Source organism: Buceros rhinoceros, unplaced genomic scaffold (genome assembly GCF_000710305.1).
Source record: "Buceros rhinoceros silvestris isolate BGI_N320 unplaced genomic scaffold, ASM71030v1 scaffold1500, whole genome shotgun sequence".
NCBI classification, from domain to species: domain Eukaryota; kingdom Metazoa; phylum Chordata; class Aves; order Bucerotiformes; family Bucerotidae; genus Buceros; species Buceros rhinoceros.
The window spans coordinates 2,349-21,321 of NW_010389951.1; the positions used below are offsets into that span (position 1 = coordinate 2,349).

General features: G+C 45.1%; 1 protein-coding gene across 1 annotated transcript in view; it reads left to right on the forward strand.

Moving 5' to 3' along the window:
* Positions 1 to 1,768: 1,768 nt before the first annotated feature.
* Positions 1,769 to 18,973, forward strand: part of TM7SF3 (transmembrane 7 superfamily member 3) — an 18,558-nt gene continuing 1,353 nt past the window's right edge. The window contains exons 1-11 of the mRNA XM_010135672.1: positions 1,769 to 1,851; positions 3,394 to 3,545; positions 3,780 to 3,934; positions 12,111 to 12,261; positions 12,644 to 12,764; positions 13,294 to 13,465; positions 14,534 to 14,711; positions 16,008 to 16,094; positions 16,533 to 16,613; positions 17,294 to 17,446; positions 18,749 to 18,846. Of these exons, the coding sequence (XP_010133974.1) occupies positions 1,769 to 1,851; positions 3,394 to 3,545; positions 3,780 to 3,934; positions 12,111 to 12,261; positions 12,644 to 12,764; positions 13,294 to 13,465; positions 14,534 to 14,711; positions 16,008 to 16,094; positions 16,533 to 16,613; positions 17,294 to 17,446; positions 18,749 to 18,846 (1,431 nt within the window). The remainder of the gene's footprint in view (positions 1,852 to 3,393; positions 3,546 to 3,779; positions 3,935 to 12,110; positions 12,262 to 12,643; positions 12,765 to 13,293; positions 13,466 to 14,533; positions 14,712 to 16,007; positions 16,095 to 16,532; positions 16,614 to 17,293; positions 17,447 to 18,748; positions 18,847 to 18,973) is intronic.

Genomic DNA, 18,973 nt, shown 5'->3' on the forward strand with positions numbered 1-18,973 from the left:
GATCTGATATAACATGGCTTCTGGCTTCATTCTGTTAAGTAACTGTATACTCTTGTTTTCCTTGCTTAAACTAGTTTTCAAGTCTCAGCTTGCATTTCATCTCCATTAAATGTCTTCATGTGGCTACGTGTTGGTGTACTCCCTCCAACAGAAGGTTCTTCTTATCTCTTAAAGCTTACATAAGGTTTTTCTGCATATCCCCTGAAAATTGGCACAGAGTAGGAATGTACCTTCTCTTCTCGTAGATAAACTCTTTGAAGCAAGCATAACGTATGAGCGTGGTTCTGTAGGTAAAGGCTGTTCCTGTATGGTCAGCAGTGACATTTCTTCAGTTGTGTTTCGTGATGGAAATTGGACTACTAGGTGTCATCAAGAACTTTGTATGGTTACGAGTTTATTGGTGATGGGGAATAACACTTGGCTATTGGAGCTGGAGATGGGTTTTGCTTAAATCATCAAATGAATTGAGAGCTTGGACTGAATCAGCAGAATGGAAAAGGTTCAAGATGGCTGTTACTTCTTGGGGAAACTGCGCGTCACAGGGAAGGCATAATAAATGCTGAGCCTCTGTAGAGTTGATTACCTTGTTACTTGGGGTTAGGAATAAGGACTTTTAATCTCAGAAGAACTCCAAGAAGTTAAATTCCGTTGTTGTCTTCAGTTTTGCCCTTCATGTGGGAGAAAGATACGATGTGGAGTGACAGAGCGGACTGTTGTTCGCCTGCGTTCATCAGGTCTTTTACACGCTGCACTGTCTGTGCTCCTGTTCTAGTGCTGATGCTAGTATATCGAGTAATATGTGCTCAGTAATTCCATCATTGCTCTGCTCTTGCTCAGTTTCAGCAGTGCTGACTTTCTTTAAGCATGTTTTCAGTTAATAATCTCTGTAATAGTGACTGTTCCTCTCTTGTGGCTGACACAAAAATTCTCTGACGTGCAGTGACCATCGTACTTCTTCATACTAGGTGAGGAAGAAGGGATAGCCTGCATCTCACAGGGTTTTTCCAGACCTGCATTGTTTGAAGCAAGTGAAGCAATAAAAAAACCTGGAATGCCTGGATTTTGTTGCTGGCTCTGTTGCTGACTTGCTGAGTCAACTACCTTACTTCTGCGATGGTCGTATATCTTTGTTGCATGTGCTGTTGAACCTGGCGTCCTTTTCGGGGGGCTCCCTTCAGTGAACTCAAGCTTGCCCAAAGAAGCAGCTTGCATGCTGTGGCTGGTTCACATAGGCCCTGGTAACTCTCCTTCAAAGCACCTTTGACAACACTGATCTCTGTGTGGCTCAGGTAGCCTAATGCCTGTGAGAACTGGTGATAGCGACAGGCCTGCCGACCTGTGAGTTAATTTGTCTTGCACTCCGTGCTCCCGTTCTGCCTCAGAGCACCTCCAAATTTTCAGATGACAGAAGAAGAGCAGGCTAGAAAGGTACTGTAATCTGTAGCCATGTAGCAATTGCTCTTCCAGCAAACTTCTTAGAATGTTCTGCTGCTCTTCAGTGCTTGTGATCTCTCATTCTAGTCACCTTTTCAAGCCTGGCTAGAAGTGCTGTTTAAGGAGCCTGGGAACAACAAGCTGAGAAATACTTGTCTGGTGGATGTAGCTATTCTTGTTTGTCCCCAATATGCTCTTCTGTCCAGACTTTAGTTTAAAACAAGTCACACGCATTGTTTTAGGAGCAATTATGCAAACAGTAGAGCGATGTAGAAGAGCATGCCTTAATTTACCATGCTAATTAAACTTGAGAGTGTGTCTGACATTGAGAGTCATGTTGAAGTACTGGCTGCACGTCTTGCTGATGAATGCGTTCTTGTTTCTGAAGAGGCCTCTAGGTATCCGTACAGAGTGGAGGTGAGAAATGAGAGAGCAATGCAAGCTTTTTCCCCTTGATATAGAGCATAGAGAACACGTATATGGTTTCAGCTTTTCCTTAAACACCTACATGTGAACCTCCTGAGGTTCCGGAAATTGAGCTAAAGTTCTTAAAGATCAAAGAAAATTATTCTTCCTTCATTCTAAGCTTTCACTCCAAGTTTTTGGCATGCGTACAGTCTGTGCCTTTGAACGAATGCTAAAGAAATACATACTACTAGTTTAATTTCTGATAGAACTTAAGAGTTAAGGAGGAAGGAGACCCCTGTGAAGGGAATGGCGTCTGAATGATGCTCAGGGGACTCTTATCAGAAACTGAAGCATACACAAAGCTTTTTTGTATCTCTAATTTTACATTTATTACTGTTTGAAAACTGAGTAGAAACTGCAGGTGACAGGACAGAAAAATGGAGAAATTTTTTTTTCCTTCTAGATGGTTTGATTCCCATATTTCAGTTGGAGTTTTACTGGTTATACTGTACTGGTATTAACTGAATTTTGAGGATGAGCATGCAGGGATTGAAGTTAGCAAGATGAGATGAGTTAGACTTTTCCTCTGCTTTCTTCCTCTGCTGTGAGGTGAGTGGAGGAGGCATGAGAATAGGAGCTCACCTCTGAGCTCACCATCATCAGGAGTCAAAGCAGCTGGCCAAAGATGCCAGTTCTTCACGGGGAAGAGTGAAAAATAACAGGAAAGGAGTTAGAGTACCGGGTACGGATTCAGATGAGAGGAGTGTATCCCTTCCTTTTTTGGGTGGGAGACAACCTGAGCTGTCGGCAGCAATGTATGTGGGCTGGTACTGTTGCTTACTCTCTGCTTCTGTTGGAGTACTTGACAGTGTCAATCCTTTGCACTAGAAGAGGCAGCTTCATCGAGGAAGTACTGTGTGTGTGCGTGTGTGTGTGTGTTTAGGCTTGATAAACAGATCTGCTGGGCTGCCCTGTGTGCGTGCAGGGGAACTGAAAACCTGAAAGGCATTGCGCGTGCTCTGCAAGCATTTAGTCTGCCTGCTAACACCGACAGAAGAGAGTCTTGTCTTCTGTACAGCTGCTTCTCTTTCAGCTCTTGACATCCCCTGTCCCTCGAGAGCACAGGGAGAAACCAGGCTTTCTTGCAGGACTTGAATGACAAGCCAAAGCTGATTCTCCAAGAATCTTATATCCTAGGTCATGTGGTTGTCTTTAATTTAACATGACAGTAGATCATGAGGTTGTGCTCATCATAAGAAAAAATGGCCTGGTTGTGTCTTAGAAAAATTAGTCAGATTTTTAGGTCCAGAAATCAGTGTCCAACAGTCTCGATAATTAAGAATAGTGTAGGAGCAAAATACGTATATGAAATAGCTGAAAATGGGTAAGTGTACATATGTTTAGATATGTACATATGTAAACTACAGATTTGATTCTGTTATAGAAGTTGGCTTCAACTCTCTTGGTCCATGAGGATTCACCCAGGAAGTGCTAACGGGTATTGCACACGTTATCTGGTAATGCAAGCATACTTGCCTGTATTTGCCAAAGAGCGAGCAGTCCTCAGTATCACATTCACTCGACTGAGTTTTACTCGCTGTTGATTGCAGCAGCTCGTCAGTTGAATCTGTTGTCTGTTGCCGATGAGCTTTGCTGTATCGAATACGGTGCTCCTGGCAGGAAGTCCTGCGGGATATGCTTAGGTGAGTGCCAGGCTGCATGGTGGGTTCTTTAGCTGTATCTGTTCTTGTAGGTGTAGCTCTCTGCACAGTAGTCTCTAAAACCTTAATACAGCTTATAGGATGCGGGTAGCATAAAGCAACGTTTTGCTTCCTTCCCAGCTGACCAATACTGGGCTATTGGAAACTTCCCAACTCCCCTTGGTAATTGTTTCTCTCTTGCCAAAGGAAAAAATTGTCATTTTTTTTGTAATGCAGGTCTTCTTGAGCTCTCCTTGGGAAAATTCAGGAATGTGCTACTTAACCAGACCAACCCAGTGGAAGCTGTAATCAGGAATATTGCAAGCAATGTGACTGTCGTTATTTTCCAAGCACATGCCCAGCAAAGTGATGTGGTGATATCCTTTGATAAGGTATGCTAAGAGTGTCAATTCTGTTCTAAAGTGCCACTTTTCTTTCAGCAAAGGAGTTGGCTCAGGTGTGTGCAGAAATACAGAACTGAAGCTATATAAGTAATACGAATATCTCACCTGCATGGCTCTTGGACAGGGCTATTTTAGCTTCAGAAGTCCTTTCCTGTACTTATGTGTTATTGCTGCCGTTCCAGAGCACTGCATGCTGAAGGAATTTCAGGGCTGGCTTGAAAGTGTGTCAAGATTCTTTGTTCTTGGTGGAAGTGGTGCTTTTGACATGGCTGACTACTATCCATCAGCTTGTCAAATTAAAAACAGATTAATGATAAGTATTTGCCAGATATCTTGTAAACTAAATTTGGTCACTCCGGGATGTTTGGTTTTCTGTTGTTTGTGGCTTGTATCTAGCTACTGCAAATATGATGTATTGTTTCCCTTGTCCTGAATCTAATTATCCTTTGGTGGCACATGAAGAAAATGCTCCACAGTACTCCAGTGAAGGCTGTGATTTCTAGCCAACAACTTAAGCATTCCTTAGTTTGCCCCATCATTACTGGGATGCAGTCTGAAATACTGGGTTTGTTTGGGTTTTTTTTTGTGGTACTGAGAGGTTCTAAATGGTATTTGAGCAGAATGTAGACTAAGCTTAATGTAGTAGATGGATCTCTGACAGCTGCCATCCAGTATTTCTTTCCCCATCAGTATTTTCCAAACGAGAATATACGGACTGTCAAGAAGTATCCTGGAAAATTTAGGAGATGAATATCTCGTAACATAAATTACCCAACTCAGTCATCTTTGTACTGGTGAAGTGGCCAAGATTACAGGGCTAAGGCGTTACTGTGACACCTGTTCAGTCTTTGATTACCACTGCTGCCGGTTCAGACTGTCTTTGCATTTGTGGGCCTTACCAGGCTGAGGGCAGAGATACATAAATAGGGCTGTACTGCTTTTAGGACTGGCCTGCCTCTAGAAATATGAAGCTGAGCCAGACCAGTCTGTCAGGTCTAAAGTGCTTCCTTATAGTGTTGCCTCATAATTGTGGCCTTTTTGGGCAAAAGCACGTTTTTTCCATGCTGAGAAATAGATTTGGCTGCAGGTCAGTTGGTTGTTGCAGACTGCTAATGCTGCCTGACCTTTCCTCAAGACTCATGGTTCTGAAAAGGATAGCGGTGGTGGTGGTGGTGGTGGGGATTAGATCAGTAGCTGGCCCCAAGCACTTGTCTGGCATGACTAGTGTTAATAAGCCAGCTGTCAGACAATCAGCTCCATTCTGGTGGAGAACAGTGAGGTGTTTCTGAACTTCTGTTACCAGCATGTTCTTTAGTGCCATCTCACAGCTTTTTGTGAGGGTGTCATGGGTTCAGCTAGGATAGGGTTAATTTCCGCAGTCAGGATATCCAGATGGAGCCAGCTGATGGGATATTTGATACCATACTGGTGTCATGCCCAGTGTGTGTGTGTACATATATGTACTGGACACATGTATGTGGTGAGCCTAGCTGGGTGGCGGCAGTTTCAGACAGGAGCAGAGTGGGTGCAGTGTGGCTCAGCCGTGGGTCCTAGTGTGGCAGTGGTAAGCAGGGCATTGTTTTCCTCTCATTTTGTTTCCGGTGAGGTCTCCTTATCTTAACCCACTCCTTTACCATTCATTCTCCTACCCCCAGGGGTATGAGAGAGAGCAGTCTAGTGTTTAGCTGCCAGCTGGGTTTGAACCACACAGCCCTTTTTGGCACCCAGTGTGGGGCCTGAGGGGTTCAGATAACAACAGAGTTGACTCAAGTCTGTTAAAACACTTTTTGCTTACACACTTTGTGTGTTAAGTAGTCCATGGTCACCATGCTGGTCCTTTCACTCGTGATGTTGTATAAACCCCCATGTACAATATGTTTTCCCTGTGGTGATGTTTATCATCTCTGGCGGATGGATCAGGACTATCATGTTGTTATATTGGATATTGTCAACCTACAATATGATCATACTACTGGTTATGAGATTAACTTGGTATCTGTGTGCAGCATTGTCACTTGTTAGTAACCTTACTCAATCTATGGGCAAGACAGGGGAGGACACTTGCTCAGCTTTCAGTATGTTTGAATACCCTTGGGATGCTCAGGCCAGTTGGCTCTTATTGTTATGTCTGCTGAATGTGTCTTGGGTCTTGTTTAGGATTACACAAAGTTGTTGTTATTTTTTTGATAATATGACCCAGAGATCTGGCCCAAGGCTGGAGAGTTATGCGTGGTAGGCTGTATGGGAGAGAATGGGCAAGTGCTTACGACAGTGGTCCCCTGCAATGCTTTGGAATCTTCTTCCTGAGCAACTGTGAGGTCCTGACAGACTAGTAAAATATTTGAAAAAAGTGTGTTAACAACTGGGCAACTCCAGAGAGACATAAATCATTGCAATGTGCTGGGGCCTGGCCCATGCCTATCAAACTCTTTTCAACACTATTCAGTGCCCTCAAGGGGAAGAGAAGGTCTCTGGGCCTAAAAAAAAAAACAAACAGCAGACACTGCAACTATTCCAACCCTGTAACGAGCATTGTGGCTACTCAGACCCTGGTGGCAGGTGCTGCAGCTGAACCAGAGAACGAACCTGTGTTGGTAGCAGTTGCCCTATGCAGAAGTATACCAAAAAATAAGTCTGCTTCGTGAGGTGTGATGAACCAGGGCCATCAAGAGAACAGGAGGACGAGGCAGAGCCAGAGGTGATCACCTTATCCCTATCCCTTAGTGAGCTGTGAGATTAGCGACAGGATTTCGGCTGTCATTCAGGTGAGCATGTTGTTACCTGGCTGCTCTGATGCTGGGATAATGGGACTGGTAGTTTGGAATTGCAGGATTAAGAAGCCAAGCGGCTGGGATCCCTGTCTAGGAAAGGGGCATTGACAAGGCAGTTGGAAAACAGGCACAAGCCCTCAGCCTCTGGAGGTGGCTTCTGTTGGGTATGAAGGAAAGGTACCTCTTCAGGAAGTTATTGTATGGCACCCAGGCAAGTAAACCACCAGGGAGAGAGGTATGCAGTACCGTGGCAGGTGCTGCAGCTGAACCAGAGAACGAACCTGTGTTGGTAGCAGTTGCCCTATGCAGAAGTATACCAAAAAATAAGTCTGCTTCGTGAGGTGTGATGAACCAGGGCCATCAAGAGAACAGGAGGACGAGGCAGAGCCAGAGGTGATCACCTTATCCCTATCCCTTAGTGAGCTGTGAGATTAGCGACAGGATTTCGGCTGTCATTCAGGTGAGCATGTTGTTACCTGGCTGCGCTGATGCTGGGATAATGGGACTGGTAGTTTGGAATTGCAGGATTAAGAAGCCAAGCGGCTGGGATCCCTGTCTAGGAAAGGGGCATTGACAAGGCAGTTGGAAAACAGGCACAAGCCCTCAGCCTCTGGAGGTGGCTTCTGTTGGGTATGAAGGAAAGGTACCTCTTCAGGAAGTTATTGTATGGCACCCAGGCAAGTAAACCACCAGGGAGAGAGGTATGCAGTACCTGAGGCATGTGGCTGCACTGGAGGTGATTTATCATAATCCGAATGAGGAGCAGCTACCTACAGACCTAGATACAGCCTGGTGCACGCTGTGCGTGTGGCAGAAGTTTCTGCAAAGTGCACTACTCTCAAAGGCCGACTCACAGGCGATAGTGGTCCACATGGTGGATGAAGTGACCTGCCAATTCCTACAATATGAAGGAAGTCTGTCTTCCTGTCTGCGGTCCTGCATCTCACCTGTAGAGCAACTGTCTTGGGAGTTTGGCAATTCAAGAAGGACGTGTCCTACTCCCCACCTGTACTGGCCCGTATCTCAGCTGTTAGGAGTAGGTGCTTCCCTGCTCGAAGGAGAGAATATGGAAAGTACACACCGTGAGGCAGCCTGTGGATCTATCTATGTGACTACAGAAAGCACACGAGGAAAAGGGGTGCAAAACCCACTTGATCCTAGGGGCCTGAGTGCATGAGTTGTGAGGGAAGACAATTGCAAAAGCAGATTGTCCCAAGAAAAATGCTGCCCCAGTTTCCAGCGGGAGGTTCCCTAGACAGAGGAGGAAGGCTGATCTTACCTACTGATCCTATTGAAGGGACTTCTAAGTTATTTTTACAAGAAGCGAGTGACTCTGATCAGGATTAGCGGGGCCCTGCCTCTAGTCAGGAGGAAGAAGGGGACGGTTGGGTATACTGGACTGTGTGGATCCAGTGGCCTGGCCTATCAGCCCCACAGGAGTATGAGGCCCTAGTAGGTACCAGCACACAGTGTACTTTAATGCCATCGTGTTATGGAGAGGCAGAACCTGTCTGTATTTCTGGGGTGGCCGGAGGATCCCAGCAACGCCCTGTATTGGAAGATGAGGTGAGCCTCACTGGGAATGAGTGGCATGAACACCTCATTGCGACTGGCCCAGGGCCCCCGTGCATCCTTGGTGTAGACTGCCTCAGGAGAGGGTATTTCAAGGACCCGAAAGGGTACAGATGGGCTTTCGGTGTAGCTGCCTTGGAGACAGGAAATTGAACAGGTGTCCACCTTGCTTGGTCACAGAAGAGGACCCTTCTGTGGTGGGGTTGTTGAGGGTTGAGCAATAGCAGGTGCCAATTGTTATTGCAACAGTGTGCTGGCTGTACCAATCGAGACTCCCCGATCTCCCTGATCCACAAGCTGATCTGTCAGCTGGAGAGTCAAGGAGTGATCAGCGAGAAATGCTCACCCTTTAACAGCCCTTTTTGGCCAGTGCAAAAATCTAATGGAGACTGAGAGACTATTGTGGCCTGAATGAAGTCGCATCACCCCTGAGTGCTGCTGTGCTAGACACGTGAGATCTCCAGTACGACCTGGAGTCAAAGGCAGCTAAGTGGTCCGTTAGAGTGGTTAATGCCAATGCATTCTCCTCCGTTCCTATAGCACCAGAGTGCAGGCCACTCTGTTTGCTTTCACCTGAAGAGGCTTCCAGTGCACTTGGAATCAAGTGCCCCGGGGTGGAAACAGTCTTGCCAATTGCCGTGGACTGACTCTGCACTAGAGAAGGGTGGAGCTCCTGAGCATTTGCAGTACATTGATGACATCATTGTGCGGGGTAAGACAGCAGAATAAGTTTTTGAGAAATGGGAGAAAACAGTTCAAATCCTCCTAAAGGCCAGTTTTGCCATAAAATTAAGTAAGGTTAAGGAACCTGCCCAGGAGATCCAGTTTTTAAGAATAAAATGGCAAGACAGGTGTTGCCAGATCCCAATGGATGTAATCAAGAAGGTAGCAGTTAGGTCCCCGCTGACTAATAAAAAGGAAACACAGGCTTTCTTAGGCATTGTGGGTTTCTGGAGGATAACTACAGTCTGATTGCAAGCATTCACTATGAAATGATCCAGAAGAAAAACTCTTTTAAATGGGGCCCTGACCAGCAACAAGCTTTTGAACAAATTAAACAGAAGATAGTTCAGGCAGTAGCCCTTGGGACAGTCCAGACAGGTCAAGGTGTGAGAAATGTGCACTACACCGCAGCTGGGGAGAATGGCCCTACCCAGAGTCTCTGTGAGAAGCACACTGGGAGACCCGAGGCCCACCCCTGGGGTTTTGGACTTGGGGATACGTAGGATCCAAGGGCCACTACGCTGTCGCTGAAAAAGAGATATTGGCAGTGAAGGAGTTTAATCTGCCTTGGAAGTGGCAGCTAAGTGCTAAGCCCAGCTCCTCTTAGCACCCTGTCTGCTGGGCTGGGCTGGATGTTCAAAGGGAGAGTCTCCCCTGCACATCACGCAGCCAATGCTACATGAAGTAGGTGGTTTCTGATAATACAACAGCCTGGACTCTGGAGCCTTGGCTGTCCAGGAATGTTGGAAGTGATCGCAAACTGGCCAGAGCGCAAAGATTTTGAAATGTTGCCGGAAGAGGAGGTATTGTGGTGAAGAGGCCTGACCAGACAACGAGAAGCAATATGCCCTGTTCAGAGATGGGTCCTGCTGCATTACGGGAAAACGTCTGGTGGTGGAAGGCTGCTGTGTGGAGTCCCACACAACAAGTTGCCAATAGCGCTGAAGGAGAAGGTGAATCGAGCCAGTTTGCAGAGGAGAAAGCCATCTGGCTGGTTTTAGACACTGGTGAGCGAAAAAGGTGGCTGGCACTCTGTACTGACCTATGGATGGTGGCAAATGCCCTGTAGGGGTGGTTACAGCCATGGAAGCAGAACAACCGGCAGCACAGCAGTAAACCAAGTAGAGAACCTGTTGTGAAAGTGTGTCATGTGTGTGCCCATACACCCAAGAGTCAGGCCACTGAGGAACATCAAACCAACCAGCAGGTGGACCGGGCTGCTAAGGATAAAGTATCTCAAGTAGGCCTGGATTGGCAGCGTAGGGATGAACTGTTTTTGGCTCTGTGGGCCTGTGATGGTTCAGGCCGTCAAGATAGCCAGGCAACATACAGATGGTCTTGTGACCAAGGGGTGGACTTGGCTATGGACACAACAGCACAAGTCACCCATGAATGTGAAACGTGCAGTGCAATTAAACAAGCCAAACAGTTAAAACTTGTGTGTTATGGAGTGCGTTGGTTAAAATATAAATATGGGAAAGCCTGGCAAATTGGCTGTATCACAGTTCCGTGAACATGCCAGGACAAGTGCCATGTGCTTGTTATGGTAGAAACCACTATCAGATGGCTGGAAACATAGGCTGTGCCCCTTGCCAATGCCTGTAACGCTGTTCTGGGAGCTGAAAAGCAGATCTTGTGGCATGCCAGAAAGAACCGAGTCAGGCGACGGTTCTCGTTTCCAGAACAACTGGTATCTGTAGGTATCTGCGCCACAGAGCATGGCATTGAGTAGGTATATCATAGGGGGTATCTGTGCACCAGTCTCTGGGAAAATCAAGGGGTACAATGGACCGTTGAAGACTACAGTGGGGACACTGGTGGGTAAGACCTTCAAAACGTGGGATGCACACCTGGAAAAGCCACCTGGTAATTGACTCTAGAGGATCTGCCAGTTGAGCTGGCTCTGCCCAATCAAAACTCCTATGCACTGTAGAAGGGGATAAAGTCCCTGTAGTGCTCATGAAGAATATATTCGGGAGAGCAGTTTGGGTTAGTCCTGCATCAGGCAAAGGCAAACCTATTTGAGGGGTGCTTTTGCTCAACCACCCGGATGTACTTGCTGAATGATGCAGGAGAACGGGAGAGTCCAATGTATACCTTAAGGGGTTTTACTTTTGGGTGAGAACAGCCAGTGAATTAAATTATATGATATTAATGACTAAATAAAAATCCATGAGGAATGGAAGTTTGAAAATGAGCAAGGCACAGCAGTGATGGAACTCCCACTGGCTCGATCAGCTGGCGCCTAGCAATTTCCTTGAGATGAACATCTTTAACCCACAGACCATGAGCATGGGCTGTGCCAGATTCACCAGACTCGAGCTCTGAATGCAGCTTGCAGCAAGCTGACAACCTGTCTCCTGCCCTGAGACTGTTATGACAGATGATCCCCAGAAGTCGTGGATGAAATGAACTCAATGGACATGTTAGAGGGATGGCCCATAGCCTAAGGGAATGATACCTGTTCACATGGGACAGGTCAGGTAGTGGATCTGGGCGTGACATAGGTGGTATAGAGTAAGGGGCGGATAATGTCCTGGGTTGGCTAAGCTAGGGTTGATTACCATAGCCAGATGGAACCAGCTAAGGGGATACTCAGCACCGTACCGATGTCACGCCTAGTGTATACATATAAGGTGCGTCTAGCCTGGCAGCAGCAGTGGGGCACAGTGCAGCTCAGTGGCTGGGCCGTGTTAGTTGCCAGCTGGATTTAAACCGTGACAGAGAGGTGTTTCTACCCTTTTACAGCTTGACGAGCCAATTCATTGCCCTGCAGCAGTAGGCTTCAGCTGGCTAGATTTCTCTGCAACTTGCTTGTGATGAGCTCTTTAGTAATCTCAAACTTCTCACTTGAGTTTTTGAGCCTGAGCTAGGCAGTGTGTAGTGTCAGAGGCCACACCTTTTTTTCCAGCTCCCTTTTATCTATCCTCCTGTTTTTACAGCTAGCTAAGGGCTGAATGCCTCATCTGCAGCAACTAGCGGTGAAACGTGTGCCCTACATGCTTGTGGTAGGAATGTGACTCCTGTGCAATACATTAAGCTGTGGTAGAAACCTTCTCAACACTTACATATCATTTATATTATTTGTTTCTGTACAGAATCCATCTGTGAACAGCTCAGGAACCGGAGTAGACAAAGGACTGGTTTCTATCCTTCGGCCTCAACAGACTGTATGTACATGGTACCTTCGGTCACTTAATGCGAGCCAGGTGCTTAGCACAGCTCTCTCTATTCCCTACATGGAGAAAGGTATGTTCTTATTACTTACTAAGTAATAAGCTCTTCCTATGAAAAGTTAACTATGAAATGAAGTGTTGGCCTTTCAGATGTGACATTCTTAGATGGTATAAACTTTTTATGGAGATGTTAGAAATTCTTTTGGAATTGGCAGTTGTGTAAAGGATGTACTATGTGGTCTTGTTGTGATTTTGGCCTTGGAGTAGAAAACTGCTGTTCATGTGTATCAGGACTTATGTTAGACTGCACTGAAACCATTTGTATTGTCTGCAGGACTAGAACCTGACAATTTCATGTGCTCAGCAAGCAGACGTGTTGCTGAAGTCTTAGAACTTTCTTCAGGTTGTGTAAGGGGGAAGTAAAAACTACTACAGTTATCTTCTCTGTGTTCTAGATCCTATTCCTGGAGGCTGCAATCTAGAATTTGACTTGGAAGTGGATCCAAATATTTACCTGGACTATACTTTGGTTGATATACACATCAAGTTTGCCCCTGCAAACTTGGGATATGCCAGGTGTGTGAAAAATTCCAGTGCAGTGAGCAAGACCGCCTTTGTCCTGTATTTGGCCAAGATCATAAAACAAAATTCTGCTGAAAAGGCTGACCATCCATCTGCTGGCAGAAATCTTGTTTACTGCAACAAACTGAGAAATAAATGAGGAAAAGGAGGAGGGAGAGAGGCAATATATGAGAAAGAGATATGACAGTTAAGAGATGCCTCTGAGAGCTGTATACTTGGCATGCATGGAAAAATAAACAGTTATCTTTGTTGTGACCTCCTGGAATTCCTGTGCTGGTTTCTTATGACAATTCATCAAAAGCCTCCGTGAATATAAAGACAGGTACCAGCACAGGCACTACCTGCATCAGAGTGGTTCTGCACAATACTGCTGCAGTCTGTGCTCACAAACACTCACAGTCTGCATTTGAATTAGCTGCCGGTCTTAACTGCTAAATACCGCAAACTTGTGTAACCTCTGCAAACTACTGTTAAGATCCGTGGGCTTGTACTGGGGACATAGCTGATCTTTTTGTAATTGTAGAGGAGCGAGGCCACCATCCTGTGATTCAGGGACTGGTCAGAACTCGAGATGGCGACTGCATTATGATGTCTACCAGTACTTCTTACCAGAGAATGACCTTTCTGAAATGGTACTCATGAGCCACATACGGAAGATGTCTGAGGTGCAAAGTATCAAAGCCAATGGCATTAAAGTAAGTCTGAAGCACTGGAATACCAGCCATGTGGCAGTGGCACTATTTTATGTGTTCTCCTGCCCTGTGTTTATCTTCCTTGAGTGGTGACGTAAGCAAGCTGCGGATGCTTCAGGCTTCTCTTTTTTTTTTTGTATCTGGGATTTCTGGCTAGGAAGTGTACAATGAGTGATGCATACAAAATGTCAACCCCTCTCTCTTGGAATTAGGGATGACTAGTTAGCGCAGCCTGAAATGTGCCAAAATTGAGACTTCTTGTAATGGACTCTGATTTTAGGTAGATATTAGTGATGGTCTGTGAGGCGGTTCTATGTCCTTCTTTTCTCAATGAAACAAGCTCTTATGCAGTGTCTTCCTGCTTGCTGAATACCGCTTTAGCCATAGTGCTCCTTCAGTGATGTTGAAGCCAACTTGCTCGTAGTTGTACTGACACTGAGTACCTATAAATGCAGAAGCAGAGCCCCTTCTGACAAAGATGGATGTTCTGCTATGATGTCTGATAGATGCTGGGATCTGACATCCTCAGATGCTGAGTACTGAGCAGGGGATGCAAGGAAGAGAGGGAGGGTGGTGGGTGTAGTGGAACTGGACTAGAAATGGATGCCATTTGGCATGACATAAAGAGATCTGACAGGTAAGACCAAACATTTGCTGCCTCTTTACTCCCCAGCAAAGAGACTGGAAGGGATGGAGGGGGAAGAATCTCAGTGGCCGTGACCTGCCTGGCCTTGCTAGGGAGTTAGAATGACAGACTTGCCTGTTTCAGTGGCCAGACCCAGGTTAGCAGACTGGCGGGGAACCGGAGCTGTGTCCTCAAATGGGAAGAAGTAAAACGTATGAGGGGGAGAATCCTCTTTCCTGTCAGAAAACAGTAATGCTGGAGGAAGCTGTGTTTGTCCTGTGAGCCTTTAGTGCTTTGATTTACCAGTTGAAGCCGAAGAGGTTCAGAGTAGGAGAGTTCTTGCTGATCATCTTCCTTGAGCTGCTGAGTATTGCTTCAGCTGTATGGACACCTCAGTAGCAGTGACAAGCAGTCCTTGCAATTAAAAGTAATCTTTATTGTTCCAGGTGCTTACACTGACAACTGATGAGAAGATCAATGTCTACTTTTCCTTACTCCCTGGACAAGGTGTCATCTACAATGTCATAGTATGGGATCCTCTCTGGAATACTTCTGCTGCATACATACCTGTTCATACATATGCCTGCAGCTTTGCTGACCTAGCGGATAACTGCTCTTCTTTCAGTAAGTGGGGACTGGTATGTCCTTGCCAGCGAATCTTGAGCTGCTTGTGCTCCAGCATTCTGAATGGTGCTTTTGAAATTTGTTATTTTTTTAAAATGTGCGAAGGAGCCTTTTGTTACTTTATGATGGTGTCTGCTTCTGGGTTGAGAAGAAACTCTAGAGTGTTGAAATAAGACTAAGGAGTTCTATTAGCAGTTGAAGATTTAACTTTAAACAGAGGTTTAATATGTGGCTTGCAAACATAACTTTCAACTCTGTAGTGCCTGCAGAGTTGAACTCTAGATTTTTCACTTGAACTGGATACAAAAATCTTACATCACTTGTGGGGCTATAGCTGCTGCATATGAAACTAAGCTAATAAAACATGGATTAGGGTCCAGCCTGATTTTTCTCATTGTCCTGGTGCTAACAAGAATTGGAAACCTACGAATATTTTGAAAGGAAATAGTCACCTAAAATAAGCATAAAGATGGCAGCAGTAGTGGAATGACTACACAGTCCTGCTGCTTCTGTACAAAGTTATATAATGATAGAATCTGAGCAGAAAAAGAGCAAAGCTGCCCCTCCCATTACGACTGTGGAAGGGACAAGAAAAATGGTAGAATATGGTTCATAAAGTAAGATTTGTTCTCATGATTATCTCCTTATCGCGTCCTTTAACCCAAGAAGCTGCTGTCAAACTCAGTGTACTGTTATGACAACACGAGAGATGTTATCTAGGCTAAACCTCTTTTCCCTAATTCAGAGAACTAGAAAAATGCGATCTACTTTTTCAAATGGCTTAAATACCAGTAAGAATTTTGCCTAGGAGACAGAGGTGAGCCATACTGGGACGCCGATGGTCCTTTCTGTTGCATGGAAATAGAGATTATGGTGAGATTAAGGCTGCAGTGATAAAGACTATAGCTGCTGCTGCCTGGATTACTAATTCTTAGCACTGATTTTGACAGATGATTGGATGTTCCTTTTTTTAAAGTTGAGCAGAGAATCTCCAGGTATAGCTATATCCATATTGTAAACAGCAAGTTACAGCTACTTAACTAATTGTTACAAAAACTTCCATCTTTTGAATAAGGAGGAAGCTCTTGACTTCTCAATCAGTCTGTAACTACTTCAGTGTTCTGTTGGAGATCCTATCAAGTTAACTGAGTTCAGGAGCTGCAGATCTGCTCATGGTGTGTCTGAAGAAGCGGCAGCTATTAAGTTATCAGTAGACCTGGTGATAGCAACCTGGCCTTACCTTGGTCTCGCTGTGTAGACTAGCAGGGAAAATGTAACCCTTCTTTCTCCTTGTAGGTAAACTCTCTACCAAAGTATTCTTCACTGCTCTTGCTGTTCTTGGTCTTTTCACTTGTTTTTTTGGACACAGATTCTGGAAAACAGGTACTGAATGTTTTGGTGGGTTTTTTTTTCTTCTTATGAGTCTGGTTGGAATTTCTTAAATGTAACTTGCTGTAACTTAGCATGGTGATAACACTAAGATTCACTTGACAGTCGTTCTGTTCCAATTAAACTGCTTTTACAGGATCTGAGCTTTTAAGTGCAGAGCAAGAAGTTTCTGGTGCACAAAGAATAGAAATGGAACTAGAATAAATGCTGGGCAATACAGATATAAATATGTAATTCTCTGACTATTTGAAGTGCTTGAGGACACCCCTTTCCAGAACAAACTGTTGTTTGGCTTTTCTTTTGTGCTTCTCAGCCAGTGAGCTGGTATGTTCCTTCCCTGTTGTAACATGAAGATGTCTGAAGGCGTGCTGAAGTGGGCTTGGTGTGAAGTGATACGAGAGCATGCTAAATATTGTTTTCTTTCTTCTTTAGACTTATTCTTCATGGGCTTCATATTTGCAGCATTCTTCTTCTTTGTATTTATTACAAGGGTAACTGGCCTTGGTTATGATGGTGAGTAGAGGTGCTAGGATAGCCAGTCCTCTTCTCAAAGAATTGTAGTTGTGAATCCCTTAAGTAAAATCGCAGTTGCGCTTTTTGCTGGCCAGCCTTAGGAAGGCTGGGAGAACGATACCTGGATACTTGAATTACCCTAACAGCTGAATATGCTGCTTCCAACATCAAACAGTGATGCAGAATTAATAATTGCAGCTATAGAGGATGAATTTGAGTGACTATCCAAGGAAGATACACATTTTGAGAAACTCTGAGAATTTGCAACATACTCAGTTTCAGATCAAATGCAGATTTCATCTCTATAACGGAAGTGTAAGGTCTGCACTTAGACCTTCTTGATAGGCTGGCAAGAATCAAGAATTAGCTCCTTTTGTCTTTGTCCTACCTCCTGTAGTAACTTTTTTTGATGCCTGTGCATTATCTATCACAGCCATAGCTGCCCTGGGAACTCAAGGCACTAATGCACATTCCAGCCCTGTGCCACTCTCAGTAGTGCATCCTCGGCTGCAGGCTGGAGTCTAAGTGAAATGTGTTAAGCAAATATCAATAGTCTTGTTTGGCTTTCTTCAGAAAGTTTTCATTAGGTGACAATCAAACAATGTACGTAGAGCTGCTAAACACGTTATTGCAGTAACTGAAGTTTTCGGGGTGTTGGAATTTCCCCTTTTCTTTTTCAGTGCGTCTTGTTTTGACAGCAGTAGCTGGAATTATTGGAGGCCTTTTCCTGGTTGCAAGCTGGTGGAGATTTGGCTCTGTCCTACTCTGTATGTTTATTATTGGACTTGTGCTGGGATTTCTCTTTTCATCAGCTGCCTTCTTTACTCCACTAGGTACGTACTGAAATACTCTGCTGCAAAGTGCTGGCTGTTGAGTGATGTGTTCCTTCTGAATGACCAGGACTCTGCAAGGCTCCAGGATGATTGCCGCTATCTGTTCTAGCCTAGCTTTCTCTGCCTAGTGCTGGGCGGAAGAGATGTACCTAAAGCCTTCTTTCAGGTGTTCTGTAATTAAAATTAATTAGGGTATCTGCGCTGGCGGGAAAAGGAGACTGCTTATTCTGCAGCGAACTTGCTGAAGCTCTTCCTACCTAGAGCTGTGTGCCATCTTAGTCTGTGATTCTAGCTCTGCTCCAGGGATGCACTTGCCATTTGTCTCGTTCTTTATTGGGAACAAGTCACAGTAGAAAATCTGTAGTGTAGGAGACTTCAGGCATAAAGGCATCACGGATTAAGAGGATCTCTTGTACTACAGTGCAAGGCTTCGGGAGCACTGCGCTGTGAGGGTAAAACTTGTATTTGCAGCTGAATTGACATTAGGGTCTTTAGAATGACTTTGAGAGAAACAACAGACAAATCGCTTAAAGGCAAGAAAGGGTGCTGAGCTGCTGGAATCCCTCTGGGACATCAGTGCATTAGCCACGCTGCTATCTCTAGTGCAACAATTTTAAATCTCAAAACTCTTCTACTTATGATCCCTTAGTGGGACAGTTTTTCATTCTCCAGTCATCTGCGTTTGACTCAAGCCACCCTTCTGTGAAAATCTCCATGAGCAGCGACTCCTCATTGCTTTTCATTACAGGAAAACAGTGACTCAGCTGGAGGTCAGCTTGTCCCCTCTGTTTTAAATTGACAGGCCTCAGAAAGCCGGGAAGCAAAGTAGTTTTTGAGTGGTTTAGTTACTCTTCCTAAAGCTGGAAGAGTTTGTTGCCTTGTCTTGTGATGGCAGCACTTGTACCATATACTCCAGAGTCAAACTTACCTAGATGCAGGTTTATAGATTATAAACCTATATAGGAAACCAAATGGCTTCTTACTGGGCAGGAGCACTCTGGTGCTTTTTATTCTTACCAGATGAGAAACGTATACCTCACGGAAAAGCCTTGTTTCATGGACAAGATCTGCTCTCCCAGCTCTGACTACAGGATCTACAGTCAATGAGGACAGTCGTCTTCTGTTCTTGTTTTGAGTAACTGTTGCAATGCTGTTTAAGATGCATTGTAAGCTTGTCCTCACTGTACTCTAGATTTCTGAAAGTGCAGACTCTTGGGGGGAAAAGCTTACCCCCAACCACTTACTAGTCAGCAAAACATTTCCGTTTTTGTAAATCACATGTGGAACGTGTTGTCTTTGCAGGAGACTACAGGGTCTTCCGTGACGATGTTGTGTTCTGGGTGACGTTTTCTTCTGTAGCCTTAATGATTCCTGTTCTTTTTGTGGGCTGTCCGAGAATTGTAAGTAATCTGCACCGTCACCTCAAGAGGAGGGAGGAGGAGTTGTTAGACTTCCTAATACAAAATGTAGCCATGTGGGATATGTGTGGAACACACCTTCAGGAAGACCACTGGAGGAGCCCTAGGG